Here is a 17,500-nt window from a genome sequence, read left to right as displayed (position 1 = left end):
ACTGGGTTATACTGGGTTATACTGGGAGGGACTGGGTTATACTGGGTTATACTGGGAGGGACTGGGTTATACTGGGTTATACTGGGACGGACTGGGTTATACTGGGACAGACTGGGTTATACTGGGAGGGACTGGGTTATACTGGGAGGGACTGGGTTATACTGGGTTATACTGGGATGGACTGGGTTATACTGGGTTATACTGGGTTATACTGGGACGGACTGGGTTAGACTGGGTTATACTGGGATGGACTGGGTTATACTGGGACGGACTGGGTTATACTGGGAGGGACTGGGTTATACTGGGTTATACTGGGAGGGACTGGGTTATACTGGGTTATACTGGGATGGACTGGGTTATACTGGGATGGACTGGGTTATACTGGGTTATACTGGGAGGGACTGGGTTATACTGGGTTATACTGGGTTATACTGGGAGGGACTGGGTTATACTGGGTTATACTGGGTTATACTGGGACGGACTGGGTTATACTGGGTTATACTGGGAGGGACTGGGATGGACTGGGTTATACTGGGTTATACTGGGACAGACTGGGTTATACTGGGTTATACTGGGTTATACTGGGACAGACTGGGTTATACTGGGTTATACTGGGACGGACTGGGTTAGACTGGGTTATACTGGGAGGGACTGGGTTATACTGGGTTATACTGGGATGGACTGGGTTATACTGGGTTATACTGGGAGGGACTGGGTTATACTGGGTTATACTGGGATGGACTGGGTTATACTGGGTTATACTGGGAGGGACTGGGTTATACTGGGTTATACTGGGATGGACTGGGTTATACTGGGATGGACTGGGTTATACTGGGTTATACTGGGTTATACTGGGTTAGACTGGGTTATACTGGGTTATACTGGGATGGACTGGGACAGCCCCCACCAAACCAGTGTGTTACACTGTTATCACTGGTGATACTGGTGTGTTACACTGGTATATACTGGTATCTACTGGTATCTACTGGTATCTACTGGTATATACGGGTACATACCCTGGAAGAGCAGGTGTCACAGGTTATACTGGTATATACTGGTATATACTGGTATATAGTGGTATAAAGTGGTATAAAGTGGTATATAGTGGTATATACAGTGGTATATAGGGGTATATAGGGGTATATAGGGGTATACAGTGGTATACAGTGGTATATAGGGGTATATAGGGGTATACACTGGTATACAGTGGTATATAGGGGTATATATGGGTATATAGGGGTATATAGGGGTATATAGTGGTATATAGGGGTATACAGGGGTATATAGGTGTATATAGTGGTATATAGGGGTATACAGGGGTATATAGGGGTATACAGTGGTATATAGGGGTATATAGTGGTATATAGGGGTATACAGGGGTATATAGGGGTATATAGTGGTATATACAGTGGTATATACAGTGGTATATAGGGGTATATAGGGGTATATAGTGGTATATAGGGGTATACAGTGGTATATAGGGGTAAACAGGGGTATATAGGTGTATATAGGGGTATATAGGGGTATATACAGTGGTATATACAGTGGTATATAGGGGTATATAGGGGTATACAGGGGTATATAGGTGTATATAGTGGTATATAGGGGTATACAGGGGTATATAGGGGTATACAGTGGTATATAGGGGTATATAGTGGTATATAGGGGTATACAGGGGTATATAGGGGTATATAGTGGTATATACAGTGGTATATACAGTGGTATATAGGGGTATATAGGGGTATATAGTGGTATATAGGGGTATACAGTGGTATATAGGGGTAAACAGGGGTATATAGGTGTATATAGGGGTATATAGGGGTATATACAGTGGTATATACAGTGGTATATAGGGGTATATAGGGGTATATAGTGGTATATAGGGGTATACAGTGGTATATAGGGGTATACAGGGGTATATAGGTATATATAGCGGTATATAGGGGTATATAGGTGTATATAGGGGTATATACGTACCCCTGAAGAGCAGGTGTCACTGTTGTGTTACACTGATATATAGGGGTATATAGGGGTATATAGTGGTATACAGTGGTATATACAGGGGTATATAGTGGTATATAGGGGTATACAGGGGTATATAGGGGTATATAGGGGTGTATAGGGGTATACAGTGGTATATACAGGGGTATATAGTGGTATATAGGGGTATATAGGGGTATATAGGGGTATATAGGGGTATACAGTGGTATATAGGGGTGTATAGGGGTATATAGTGGTATATAGGGGTATATAGTGGTATATAGTGGTATGCAGGGGTATATAGGGGTATATAGTGGTATACAGGGGTATATAGGGGTATATAGGGGTATACAGTGGTATATAGGGGTATATAGGGGTATATAGTGGTATATACAGTGGTATATACAGTGGTATATAGGGGTATATAGTGGTATACAGTGGTATACAGGGGTATACAGTGGTATATAGGGGTATATAGGGGTATATAGGGGTATATAGGGGTATATACGTACCCCTGAAGAGCAGGTGTCACTGGTGTGTTACACTGGTATATAGGGGTATATAGGGGTATACAGTGGTATATAGGGGTATACAGGGGTATATAGTGGTATACAGGGGTATACAGTGGTATACAGTGGTATATAGGGGTATACAGTGGTATATACAGGGGTATATAGTGGTATATAGGGGTATACAGGGGTATATAGGTGTATATAGTGGTATATAGGGGTATACAGGGGTATATAGTGGTATATAGGGGTATATAGGGGTATACAGGGGTATATAGTGGTATATCGTGGTATACAGTGGTATATAGGGGTATATAGGGGTATATAGTGGTATATAGGGGTATATAGGGGTATATAGTGGTATATAGGGGTATATACAGTGGTATATAGTGGTATATAGTGGTATATAGGGGTATATAAGGGTATATAGGGGTATATAGGTGTATATAGGGGTATATAGGGGTGTGTACGTACCCCTGAAGAGCAGGTGTCACTGGTGTGTTACACTGGTATACAGTGGTATATCGTGGTATACAGTGGTATATAGGGGTGTATACAGTGGTATATAGGGGTATATAGGGGTATATAGTGGTATACAGTGGTATATAGGGGTATATAGGGGTATATAGGGGTATATAGGGGTATACAGGGGTATATAGGGGTATACAGTGGTATATAGGGGTGTATAGGGGTATATAGTGGTATATAAGGGTATATAGTGGTATATAGTGGTATACAGGGGTATATAGGGGTATATAGTGGTATACAGGGGTATATAGGGGTATATAGGGGTATACAGTGGTATATAGGGGTATATAGGGGTATATAGGGGTATATACAGTGGTATATACAGTGGTATATAGGGGTATATAGGGGTATACAGTGGTATATAGTGGTATATAGGGGTATATAGTGGTATACAGTGGTATATAGGGGTATATAGGGGTATACAGTGGTATACAGTGGTATATACAGGGGTATATAGGGGTATATATGGGTATATACGTACCCCTGAAGAGCAGGTGTCACTGGTGTGTTACACCGGTATATACTGATATACAGTGGTATATAGGGGTATATAGTGGTATATAGTGGTACATACAGTGGTATACAGTGGTATATCGTGGTATACAGTGGTATATAGGGGTATACAGTGGTATATAGGGGTATATAGGGGTATACAGTGGTATACAGTGGTATATAGGGGTATACAGTGGTATATATAGGGGTATATAGGTGTATATAGGGGTATATACGTACCCCTGAAGAGCAGGTGTCCCCGTGGCAGCTCCAGCTGGTACCCGAAGGTGACGCTGCTGTCCCTGAGCCGGGCGCTGGCCTCCAGCTCCACCCCCACCTGCAGCTGCACACACACGGACAGACACACGGACACACCGACACGGGACACACGGACACGGGACACACGGACACACGGACACACCGACACACCGACACACGGACACACGGACACATGGACATGGGACACACAGACACACAGACATGGGACACATGGACATGGGGGCACACGGACACACGGACACATGGACACATGGACACACGGACACACCGACACACGGACACACGGACACATGGACACACGGACATGGGACACACGGACATGGGACACATGGACACATGGACACATGGACACACGGACATGGGACACACGGACATGGGACACATGGACACATGGACACATGGACACATGGACACACGGACACATGGACACATGGACACATGGGCACACCGACACACGGACACGGGACACACGGACACACGGACACGGGACACACGGACACACCGACACGGGACACACGGACACACGGACACACCGACACGGGACACACGGACACACGGACACACCGACACACGGACACGGGACACACGGACACACAGACACGGGACACACGGACACACCGACACGGGACACACGGACACACCGACACACCGACACGGGACACACGGACACACGGACACACCGACACACGGACACGGGACACACGGACACACGGACACGGGACACACGGACACGGGACACACGGACACATGGGCACGGGACACACGGACACGGGACACACGGACACATGGACACACCAACAGACGGACATGGGACACATGGACACATGGACAGATGGACATGGGGGCACATGGACACACAGACACATGGACACATGGACACACGGACATGGGGGACACATGGACATGGGACACATGGACACAGGGACAGATAGACACGGGACACACGGACACATGGGCACATGGACACACCGACACACGGACACACGGACACATGGACACATGGACACACGGACACATGGACACATGGACATGGGACACACGGACAGATGGACATGGGGGACATGGACAGGGGGACACACGGACACATGGACATGGGACACAGGGACACACGGACACATGGACACATGGACATGGGACACAGGGACACACGGACACATGGACATGGGACATGGGGGACAGATGGACACATGGACAAATGGACACATGGACACATGGACACACGGACATGGGACACACAGACATGGGGACACACGGACACGGGGACACGGGGGACACATGGACATGGGACATGGGACACACGGACACACGGACAGAGAGACACGGGGACACAAGGACATGGGACACATGGACACACGGACACATGGACACATGGACACACGGACACATGGACAGATGGACACATGGACACACGGACACATGGACACATGGGCACATGGACACACGGACACATGGACACATGGACATGGGACACATGGACACACGGACACATGGACACATGGACATGGGACACATGGACACATGGACACACGGACACATGGACACACGGACATGGGACACATGGACACATGGACACATGGACACATGGACATGGGACACATGGACACACGGACACACGGACACATGGACAGATGGACACATGGACACACGGACACATGGACACATGGGCACATGGACACACGGACACATGGACACATGGACATGGGACACATGGACACATGGACACATGGACACATGGACATGGGACACATGGACACATGGACACACGGACACATGGACATGGGGACACATGGACACACGGACACATGGACACATGGACACATGGACACATGGACACATGGACATGGGGACACATGGACACACGGACACATGGACACACGGACACACGGACACACGGACACACCGACACACGGACACACGGACACACGGACACACGGACACACGGACACACCGACACGGGACACACGGACACACGGACACACCGACACACGGACACAGGGACACAGGGACACACGGACACACGGACACGGGACACACGGACACGGGACACACGGACACGGGGACACACGGACACGGGACACACGGACACGGGACACACGGACACGGGGACAGACGGACACGGGGACAGACGGACACGGGACACACGGACACGGGGACAGACGGACACACCGACACATGGACACACGGACACATGGACATGGGGGACATGGACACGGGACACACGGACACATGGACACATGGACACATGGACATGGGGGACATGGACATGGGACACATGGACATGGGACACATGGACACATGGACACGGGACACACGGACACATGGACAGATAGACACGGGACACACCGACACGGGGGACACATGGACATGGGACACATGGACACACGGACATGGGACACATGGACACATGGACATGGGACACATGGACACATGGACACATGGACACATGGACACATGGACACACGGACACATGGACACATGGACACATGGACACATGGACATGGGACACATGGACACACGGACACACGGACACATGGACACATGGACACATGGACACATGGACATGGGACACATGGACACACGGACACATGGACACACGGACAGATGGACATGGGGGACATGGACACATGGACACATGGACACACGGACACATGGACACATGGACACATGGACACATGGACATGGGACACATGGACACATGGACACATGGACAGATGGACACACGGACACATGGACACATGGACATGGGACACATGGACACATGGACACATGGACACATGGACACATGGACATGGGACACATGGACACATGGACACATGGACATGGGACACACGGACACAGGGACACATGGACACATGAACACATGGCCCCTTGTCCTGTGTCCATATGTCCCCCTGTCCCCATGTCCCCATGTCCCCATGTCCCCCTGTCCCCCCGTCCCCATATGCCTATATCCCTCCATGTCCCCCCAACTAATTAAGCCCCAATGAACGCTGTTAATTACCTGCTCGTTAGCGCGATGGTAATAGGTGGCGTGAGCTCCCGCCTGGCCCAGCGTCAGGGTCCCGATCCAGTTGGGTGCTGGGGGGGATATGGGAGAATTGTCACCGTGTCACCTCCCCTCCCATGTCCCCAGTGTCCCTGTGTCACCGCCATAGCGTCCCCAGCCAGGTACTGCAGGTAGACCAACCCTCCCCTTGCCCAGGTACTGCAGGTAGACAAACCCTCCCCGTTTGGGCACTGCAGGTAGACCATCCCTCCCCTTACCTATGTAATGCGGGTACACCAACCCTCCCCCTGCTTGGGGGTACTGCAGGTAGACGAACCCTCCCCTTACCTATGTAATGCAGGTACACCAACCCTCCACCTGCTTGGGGGCACTGCAGGTAGACGACCATCCCATTAAATATGTAATGTGGGTAGAGCACCACCCCCCCACCCCCGCTTGGGGGCACTGCAGATAGACGAACCCTCCCCTTACCTATGTAATGCGGGTAGACCAACCCTCCCCTTACCTATGTAATGCGGGTACACCAACCCTCCCCCTGCTTGGGGGCACTGCAGGTAGATGACCATCCCATTAAATATGTAATGTGGGTAGAGCACCACCCCCCCACCCCCGCTTGGGGGCACTGCAGATAGACGAACCCTCCCCTTACCTATGTAATGTGGGTAGACCTACCCTCCCCTTACCTATGTAATGCAGGTACACCAAGCCTCCCCTTACCTATGTAATGCGGGTAGACGAACGCTCCCCCTGCTTGGGGGCACTGCAGGTAGACAAACCCTCCCCTTACCTATGCAATGTGGGTACACCAACCCTCCCTCTGCTTGGGGGTACTGCAGGTAGACCAACCCTCCTGTTACCTATGTAATGCAGGTACACCAACCCTCCCCCTGCTTGGGGGCACTGCAGGTAGACGAACCCTCCCCTTACCTATGTAATGTGGGTAGTGCTTGGGGGCACTGGAGGTAGACGAACCCTCCCTTTACAGATGGAATGCAGGTAGACCAAGCCTCCCCCTGCTCGGCCACAGCAGGTAGACCAACCCTCCCCAGTCTCCCCAGTGTCCCCAGGGTCACCAATGTGTCCCCATGTCACCTGTGTATCGCGCCGCCAGCGACAGGACCGTCCCCTCCTCCCCGGGGCGCCGGTGATAAACCAGCTCCCCCCCCAGCGCCAAACTGGGGGTGACGCTCTGCAGATAATGGGCCACCAGGATCCCTACAAACACGGGGGGGGGGGGGGGTGTGCCCAATTTTGGGGGTGCCCTTGTGCCCCCCCCTTAAAATAATGGACCCCCCCATATAAAATTCAGGGGCCCCCCCTCTCTTTGGGACCCCCCCCCAATTTCTTGGAGTCCCCCCATTCCCTACCCCCCCCCCTTTTGGGGTCCCCCCCCATTTCTTGGGGTCCCCCCCCATTCCCTACCTCCCCCTTTGGAGTCCCCCCCACATTTTTTGGGGTCCCCCCCAACATTGGGGTCCCCCCCCATTCCCTCCCCCCCCACATTGGGGTCCCCTCACTTTATGGGGTCCCCCCCATTCCCTTCCCCCCCCTCTTTACGGGTCCCCCCATTCCCTCCCCCCCCACATTGGGGTCCCCCCATTTTATGGGTCCCCCCCCCATTGGGCTCCCCCCCATTCCCCCCCCCATTGGGTGCCCCCACTTTTGGGGTCCCCCCCATTCCCTCCCCCCCCTCCCCATTGGGGTCCCCCCATTCCCTCCCCCCCCACATTGGGGTCCCCCCCCTATTGGGCTCCCCCCCATTCCCCCCCCCCATTGGGCTCCCCCCATTCCCTCCACCCCCCACATTGGGGTCCCCCCACATTGGGGTCCCCCCCCAGTCCCCCCCCCCCCACATTGGGGTCCCCCCATTTTCTGGGTCCCCCCCCATTGGGGTCCCCCCATTCCCTCCCCCCCCATTGGGTTCCCCCTATTTCCCACCCCCCCCACATTGGGGTCCCCCCATTTTATGGGTCCCCCCCACTTTTGGGGTCCCCTCCATTGGGCTCCCCCCCATTCCCGTCCCCATTGGGATCCCCCCATTTCCTCCCCCCCCCACATTGGGGTCCCCCCCCCATTGGGCTCCCCCCCATTTCCCCCCCCCACTGGGTGCCCCCACTTTTGGGCTCCCCCCCATTCCCTCCCCCCCCACATTGGGGTCCCCCCCCCATTGGGTGCCCCCACTTTTGGGGTGCCCCCAATTCCCCCCCCCCATTGGGGTCCCCCCATTCCCTCCCCCCCCACATTGGGGTCCCCCCATTCCCCCCCCCATTGGGCTCCCCCCATTCCCTCCCCACATTGGGGTCCCCCCATTTTCCGTGTCCCCCCCCCCCATTGGGTGCCCCCACTTTTGGGGTCCCCCACATTACCCCCCCCCCATTGGGGTCCCCCCATTCCTCCCCCCATTGGGGTCCCCCCATTCCCCCCCCACATTGGGGTCCCCCCATTCCCTCCCCCCCCCATTAGGGTCCCCCCATTCCCTTCCCCCCATTGGGGTCCCCCCATTCCCTCCCCCCCATTGGGGTCCCCCCATTCCCTCCCCCCATTCCCCCCCCACATTAGGGTCCCCCCATTCCCTCCCCCCCCCCATTAGGGTCCCCCCATTCCCTCCCCCCCCCCCCATTGGGGTCCCCCATTCCCTACCCCCCCCCATTGGGTTCCCCCCATTCCCCCCCCCATTGGGGTCCCCCCATTCCCTCCCCCCCCCCATTAGGGTCCCCCCATTCCCTTCCCCCCCCCATTGGGGTCCCCCCATTCCCTCCCCCCATTCCCCCCCCACATTGGGGTCCCCCCATTCCCTCCCCCCCCCATTAGGGTCCCCGCATTCCCTTCCCCCCCCCCCATTGGGCTCCCCCCATTCCCCCCCCACATTGGGCTCCCCCCATTCCCATCCCCATTGGGGTCCCCCCATTCCCTCCCCCCCCCATTGGGTTCCCCCCATTTTCCGGGTCCCCCCCCCATTTGGGTTCCCCCCATTTTCCGGGTCCCCCCCCCGCATAGGGTGCCCCCACTTTTGGGGTCCCCTCACCGGAGCCCAGCAGGATGTCGGGGTTCCCCAAGGTCACGGCCGCCGTGAAGTCCCCCCCCCGGTACTCCCCGTCCAGCTGCCAGTTGATGAACTTGGAGCCCTGGGTCTGGGGGGGGAGGGGACACGAGGATGGGGACCCAGGCGTCCGGGAGGGACCCAGGCGTCCGGGGAGACCCAAACCGGGGACCCAGGTGTCTGGGGAGACCCAAACCGGGGACCCAGGTGTCCGGGAGGGGACCCAGGCGTCCGGGAGGGACACAAATAGGGGACCCAGGCGTCCGGGAGGGACTCAAATAGGGGACCCAGGCGTCCGGGAGGGACTCAAATAGGGGACCCAGGCATCCGGGAGGGACTCAAACAGGGGACCCAGGCATCCGGGAGGGGACCCAGGAGTTCGGGAGGGACTCAAACTGGGGACCCAGGTGTCTGGGAGGGGACCCAGGCGTCCGGGAGGGACTCGAATAGGGGACCCAGGTGTCTGGGAGGGGACCCAGGAGTTCGGGAGGGACTCAAATAGGGGACCCAGGCGTCCGGGAGGGACTCAAATAGGGGACCCAGGTGGCCGGGAGGGACACAAATAGGGGACCCAGGTGTCCGGGAGGGGACCCAGGCGTCCGGGAGGGACACGAATAGGGGACCCAGGCGTCCGGGAGGGGACCCAGGCGTCCGGGAGGGACTCAAATAGGGGACCCAGGCGTTCGGGAGGGACACAAATAGGGGACCCAGGCGTCCGGGAGGGGACCCAGGCGTCCAGGGATACCCAGGTAGGGGACCCAGGCGTCCGGGAGGGACACAGATAGGGGACCCAGGCGTCCGGGAGGGGACCCAGGCGTCCGGGAGGGACTCAAATAGGGGACCCAGGCGTCCGGGAAGGGACCCAGGCGTTCGGGAGGGACTCAAATAGGGGACCCAGGTGTCCGGGAGGGGACCCAGGCGTCCGGGAGGGACTCAAATAGGGGACCCAGGTGTCCGGGAGGGGACCCAGGCGTCCGGGAGGGACACGAATAGGGGACCCAGGCGTCCGGGAGGGACTCAAATAGGGGACCCAGGCGTCCGGGAGGGGACCCAGGCGTCCGGGAGGGACACAAATAGGGGACCCAGGCGTCCGGGAGTGGACCCAGGCGTCCGGGGAGACCCAAGCAGGGGACCCAGGCGTCCGGGAGGGACACAAATAGGGGACCCAGGTGTCCGGGAGGGACCCAGGCGTCCGGGACATAACCAAATAGGGGACCCAGGCGTCCGGGGGGGGACCCAGGCGTCCGGGAGGGACACAAATAGGGGACCCAGGTGTCCGGGAGGGGACCCAGGCGTCCGGGAGGGACACGAATAAGGGACCCAGGTGTCCGGGAGGGGACCCAGGCGTCCGGGAGGGACACGAATAGGGGACCCAGGTGTCTGGGAGGGACTCAAATAGGGGACCCAGGCATCCGGGAGGGACCCAGGCGTTCGGGAGGGACACGAATAAGGGACCCAGGTGTCCGGGAGGGGACCCAGGAGTTCGGGAGGGACCCAAACAGGGGACCCAGGTGTCCGGGAGGGGACCCAGGTGTCCGGGAGGGACACAAATAGGGGACCCAGGTGTCTGGGAGGGACTCAAATAGGGGACCCAGGCGTCCGGGAGGGGACCCAGGCGTCCAGGAGGGACACAAATAGGGGACCCAGGCGTCCGGGAGGGGACCCAGGCATTCGGGAGGGACACAAATAGGGGACCCAGGTGTCCGGGAGGGGACCCAGGCGTCCGGGAGGGACACAAATAGGGGACCCAGGTGTCCGGGAGGGACACAAATAGGGGACCCAGGCGTCCGGGAGGGACACAAATAGGGGACCCAGGTGTCCGGGAGGGACACAAATAGGGGACCCAGGAGTTCGGGAGGGACTCAAATAGGGGACCCAGATGTCCGGGAGGGGACCCAGGCGTCCGGGAGATACCCAAACTGGGGACCCAGGTGTCCGGGAGGGACTCAAATAGGGGACCCAGGCGTCCGGGAGGGACCCAGGCGTCCGGGGAGACCCAAACCAGGGACCCAGGTGTCCGGGAGGGGACCCAGGCGTCCGGGAGGGACACAAATAGGGGACCCAGGCGTCCGGGAGGGACTCAAATAGGGGACCCAGGTGTCCGGGAGGGGACCCAGGCGTCCGGGAGGGACACAAATAGGGGACCCAGGCGTCCGGGAGGGGGACCCAGGCGTTCGGGAGGGACTCAAATAGGGGACCCAGGCGTCCGGGAGGGGACCCAGGCGTTCGGGAGGGACTCAAATAGGGGACCCAGGTGTCCGGGAGGGACCCTAACAGGGGACCCAGGTGTCCGGGAATGACCCAAACTGGGGACCCAGGCGTCCGGGGAGACCCAAATAGGGGACCCAGGCGTCCGGGAGAGACCCAAATAGGGATGACCCAAATACACAAGGGATATGAGGACACCAGGTGGAACCATTATTGGGGGGATCCCCAAAATTTGGGGGTTTCCTCCTATTTTTTGGGGGGGTTCCCCATTTTGGAGGGTTCCCCCCCATTTTTGGGCGGGTTTCACCCCATTTTTGGGGGGTCCCCCCATTTTTAAGGGGGTTCCCCCCATTTTTAAGGTGGTCCCCCCATTTTTAAGGTGGCTCCGCCCATTTTTAAGGTGGCCCCGCCCATTTTTAAGGTGGCCCCGCCCATTTTTAAAGCAGCTCCGCCCATCATTAAGGTGGTCCCGCCCATTTTTAAGGCGGCTCCGCCCCTTTTTAAAGGTGGTCACGCCCATTTCTAAGGCGGCTCCGCCCAATTTTAAGATGGCCACGCCCACTTTTAAGATGGTCCCGCCCATTTTTAAGGTGGCCCCGCCCATTTTAAGGCGGCTCCGCCCATTTTTAAGGTGGTCCCTCCCATTTTTAAGGCGGCTCCGCCCATTTTAAAGCGGCTCCGCCCATTTTTAATGTGGCACCGCCCATTTTTAAGGTGGCTCCGCCCATTTTTAAGGTGGCTCCCACCTCTCCCAATGCCCTTCCCCCCCATTGGGGGGCGGTTTCACCCCCTTTTTGAATGGATTTCCCCCCATTTTCGGGGATCCCCACCCCGGGGGGGCCCATGGGGGGTTCCCCCATGGGGGGGACCCCCTAAATTTAGGGGGGTTCCCCCCAATATTACCTGGAACGCCACTTTGGAGCGCAGGCGGGTCGTGAGCTGGTGGATGATCTGTGCATTGAGGCTGCCGCTGTTGTCCATGTCCCCGACCAGCACCGGGAACGCCTGCGGAACCAATGACATGACACCAAAGTGGCCCCAAGTGTCCCCCAGGGTCCCCCCCGGCACCTGAGGATTTGGGTCACCCATAGTTGGGTCCCTCCCGGACGCCTGGGTCCACTGTTTGGCTCCCCCCAGACGCCTGGGTCCACTGTTTGGGTCACCCCGGACGCCTGGGTCCCCTCCCGGACGCCTGGGTCCACTAGTTAGGTCCCCTCCGGACACCTGGGTCCCCTATTTGGGTCCCTCCCGGATGCCTGGGTCCACTATTTAGGTCCCCTCCGGACACCTGGGTCCACTGTCTGGGTCTCTCCCGGACGCCTGGGTCCCCTACTTGGGTGTCTCTAGATACCTGGGTCCCCTATTTAGGTCCCTCCAGGACGCCTGGGTCCCCCTACTTGGCTCCCCCCGGACGCCTGGGTCCACTGTTTGGGTCACCCCGGACGCCTGGGTCCACTGTTTGGGTCACCCCGGACACCTGGGTCCACTGTTTGGGTCACCCCGGACGCCTGGGTCCCCTCCTGGACGCCTGGGTCCACTAGTTAGGTCCCCTCCGGACACCTGGGTCCCCTACTTGAGTCCCTCCCGGACACCTGGGTCCCCTACTTGGCTCCCCCGGACGCCTGGGTCCACTGTTTGGGTCCCTCCCGGACGCCTGGGTCCCCTACTTGGGTGTCTCTAGATACCTGGGTCCCCTATTTAGGTCCCTCCAGGACACCTGGGTCCCCTATTTGGCTCCCCCCGGACGCCTGGGTCCCCTATTTAGGTCCCCCCGGACGCCTGGGTCCACTGTTTGGGTCACCCCGGACGCCTGGGTCCCCTCCCGGACGCCTGGGTCCACTATTTAGGTCCCCTCCGGACGCCTGGGTCCACTGTTTGGGTCTCTCCCGGACGCCTGGGTCCCCTACTTGGGTGTCTCTAGATACCTGGGTCCCCTATTTAGGTCCCTCCAGGACGCCTGGGTCCCCTACTTGGCTCCCCCCGGACGCCTGGGTCCACTGTTTGGGTCACCCCGGACGCCTGGGTCCACTGTTTGGGTCACCCCGGACACCTGGGTCCCCTATTTGGGTGTCTCTAGATACCTGGGTCCCCTATTTAGGTCCCTCCAGGACACCTGGGTCCCCTATTTGGCTCCCCCCGGACGCCTGGGTCCACTGTTTGGGTCACCCCGGACGCCTGGGTCCCCTCCCGGACACCTGGGTCCACTAGTTAGGTCCCCTCCGGACACCTGGGTCCCCTACTTGGCTCCCCCGGACGCCTGGGTCCCCTACTTGGCTCCCCCCCGGACGCCTGGGTCCACTGTTTGGATCCCTCCCGGACGCCTGGGTCCCCTATTTGTGGTCTCTCCCGGACACCTGGGTCCACTGTTTGGGTCCCTCCCAGACGCCTGGGTCCACTGTTTGGGTCCCCCCGGACGCCTGGGTCCACTGTTTGGGTCCCCCCGGACGCCTGGGTCCACTATTTGGCTCCCCCCGGACGCCTGGGGTCCCCTATTTGGGTCCCTCCGGACACCTGGGTCCCCTATTTGGGTCTCTCCCGACGCCTGGGTCCACTGTTTGGGTCCCTCCCGGACGCCTGGGTCCACTATTTGGCTCCCCCCGGACGCCTGGGTCCACTATTTGGGTCCCTCCGGACACCTGGGTCCCCTATTTGGGTCTCTCCCGGACGCCTGGGTCCACTGTTTGGCTCCCCCCGGACGCCTGGGTCCACTGTTTGGGTCCCTCCCGGACGCCTGGGTCCCCTACTTGGGTGTCTCTAGATACCTGGGTCCCCTATTTTAGGTCCCTCCAGGACACCTGGGTCCCCTATTTGGCTCCCCCCGGACGCCTGGGTCCACTGTTTGGGTCACCCTGGACGCCTGGGTCCACTGTTTGGGTCTCTCCCGAACACCTGGGTCCCCTATTTGGCTCCCCCGGACGCCTGGGTCCCCTATTTGGCTCCCCCCGGACGCCTGGGTCCACTGTTTGGCTCCCCCCGTACGCCTGGGTCCACTGTTTGGGTCACCCGGACGCCTGGGTCCCCTCCCGGACGCCTGGGTCCACTAGTTAGGTCCCCTCCCGGACGCCTGGGTCCACTATTTAGGTCCCCTCCGGACACCTGGGTCCCCTATTTGGGTCTCTCCCGGACGCCTGGGTCCCCTACTTGGCTCCCCCGGATGCCTGGGTCCACTATTTGGCTCCCCCCGGACGCCTGGGTCCCTATTTGGGTCCCTCCCGGACGCCTGGGTCCCCTACTTGGCTCCCCCCGGACGCCTGGGTCCCCTATTTGGCTCCCCCCGGACACCTGGGTCCCCTACTTGGATGTCTCTAGATACCTAAGTCCCCTACTTAGGTCCCTCCCGGACGCCTGGGTCCCCTATTTGGTTCACCCTGGACGCCTGGGTCCCCTATTTGGGTCCCTCCTGGACGCCTGGGTCCCCTATTTGGGTCCCCCCCCAGAACACCTGGGTCCCCCCCGGACGCCTGGGTCCCTCCCCGGACGCCTGGGTCCCCTACTTGTGTATCCCCGGACGACTGGGTCACCTATGTGGGTCCCTCCCGGACGCCTGGGTCCCCTATTTGGTTCACCCCGGACGCCTGGGTCCCCTATGTGGGTCCCTCCCGGACGCCTGGGTCCCCTATGTGGGTCCCTCCCTGGACGCCTGGGTCCCCTATTTGGGTCCCCCCCCCACAACACCTGGGTCTCTCCCCGGACTCCTGGGTCCCCTATTTGTTTCCCCCCCCCAGAACACCTGGGTCCCTCCCGGACGCCTGGGTCCCCTATTGGGTCCCTCCCGGACGCCTGGGTCCCTCCCCCGGACGCCTGGGTCCCCTATTTGTTTCCCCCCCCAGAACACCTGGGTCCCCCCCGGACGCCTGGGTCCCCCCCCGGACGCCTGGGTCCCCCCCCGGGCGCCTGGGTCCCCTATTTGGGTCCCTCCCGGACGCCTGGGTCCCCCCCCGGACGCCTGGGTCCCCTATTTGTTCCCCCCCCGAACACCTGGGTCCCCCCCCAGAACACCTGGGTCCCCCCCGGACGCCTGGGTCCCCTATTTGTTTCCCCCCCCAGAACACCTGGGTCCCCCCCCGGACTCCTGGGTCCCCCCCCCGGACTCCTGGGTCCCTCCCCAGAACACCTGGGTCCCCCCCCGGACGCCTGGGTCCCCTATTTGTTCCCCCCCCAGAACACCTGGGTCCCCCCCGGACTCCTGGGTCCCCCCCCGGACTCCTGGGTCCCCCCCCCGGACGCCTGGGTCCCTCCCCGGACGCCTGGGTCCCCCGTGTCACCTCGGTCGGGGCTCAGCTGCTTGGTCCCCACGTAGGTGGCCCCGAAATGGTAATTGGACTCTCCCAAGGTGCTCAGCGCCACCGTGTGGTTCACCTGGGGGGGGTCGTACCATTCTGGCCATGCGGGGGTGTTTGGGGGGGGGAATCATTTTGGGGTGTCCCCCCCCCCCCAAAAACGGTACCTGGAAGTGGTTGCTGAGCCCCTTGTTCACCGTCAGCTTCACCCCCTCCATCTGCACCGGAAACAGCTCTGGGGGGACAAGGGGGGGGACCCCAATATTTGGGGACCCCCCCCATATTATTGGGGATGCCCCCCTAGTATTGTGGGACCACCCATTGGGGTTTATGGGGGGATACAAACTGATTTTGGGGGGGTTTTGGAGGGGGGGGAATGGGGGGAGCCAATATTTGGGGACCCCCCCTCATTATTGGGGACCCCCCCATATTATTGGGGACCCCCCTCATTATTGGGGACCCCCCCATATTATTGGGGACCCCCCTCATTATTGGGGACCCCCCCATATTATTGGGGAACCACCCATTGAGGTTTATGGGGGGGGATACAACCTGATTTTGGGGGGTGGGACATGGGGGTTTTGGGGGTCCCCCCAATTTTGGCGACCCCCCCATATTATTGGGGACCCCCCTCATTATTGGGGACCCCCCCTCATTATTGGGGACCCCCCCCCATATTATTGGGGACCCCCCTCATTATTGGGGACCCCCCCATATTATTGGGGACCCCACCCGGATTTTGGGGACCCCCCATATTATTGGGGACCCCCCATTGAGGTTTATGGGGGGGATACAACCTGATCTTGGGGGGTGGGACATGGGGGTTTTTGGGGGTCCCCCCAATTTTGGGGACCCCCCATATTATTGGGGCCCCCCCGTCATTATTTGGGACCCCCCCATATTATTGGGGACCCCCCCCTCATTATTGGGGCCCCCCCTGGATTTGGGAACCCCCCCCATATTATTGGGGGACCCCCCCTAGTATTGTGGAACCACCCATTGGGGTTTATGGGGGGGGATACAACCTGATTTTGGGGGGTGGGACATGGGGGTTTTTGGGGGTCCCCCCAATTTGGGGACCCCCCATATTATTGGGACCCCCCTCATTATTGGGGACCCCCCCATATTATTGGGGACCCCCCTCATTATTGGGGATCCCCCCATATTATTGGGGACC

At 58.8% G+C, this 17,500-nt stretch overlaps 1 protein-coding gene across 4 annotated transcripts in view; it reads right to left on the bottom strand.

Moving 5' to 3' along the window:
• LOC135576851 (mitochondrial import receptor subunit TOM40 homolog) overlaps positions 1 to 16,578 on the bottom strand; it is a 20,279-nt gene extending 3,701 nt beyond the window's left edge. For 3 of the 4 annotated variants that reach the window (XM_065044034.1, XM_065044035.1, XM_065044037.1), the window contains exons 1-5: positions 12,947 to 13,147; positions 9,821 to 9,926; positions 7,888 to 8,010; positions 6,790 to 6,866; positions 3,750 to 3,852 (exon numbers count right to left, since the gene is read on the bottom strand). In XM_065044034.1, the coding sequence (XP_064900106.1) occupies positions 3,750 to 3,852; positions 6,790 to 6,866; positions 7,888 to 8,010; positions 9,821 to 9,926; positions 12,947 to 13,132 (595 nt within the window). In that variant the 5' untranslated portion in view covers positions 13,133 to 13,147. Of the gene's footprint in view, positions 1 to 3,749; positions 3,853 to 6,789; positions 6,867 to 7,887; positions 8,011 to 9,820; positions 9,927 to 12,946; positions 13,148 to 16,308; positions 16,403 to 16,490 lie in introns of those variants that run through there. The other variant, XM_065044038.1, reaches the window with a different exon arrangement.
• Positions 16,579 to 17,500: the final 922 nt, after the last annotated feature.

Source organism: Columba livia, chromosome 31, assembly GCF_036013475.1.
Source record: "Columba livia isolate bColLiv1 breed racing homer chromosome 31, bColLiv1.pat.W.v2, whole genome shotgun sequence".
Lineage (NCBI taxonomy): Eukaryota > Metazoa > Chordata > Aves > Columbiformes > Columbidae > Columba > Columba livia.
Note: the sequence above shows the minus strand (reverse complement) of the source record. Positions and strands in the feature narration are given on the sequence as shown.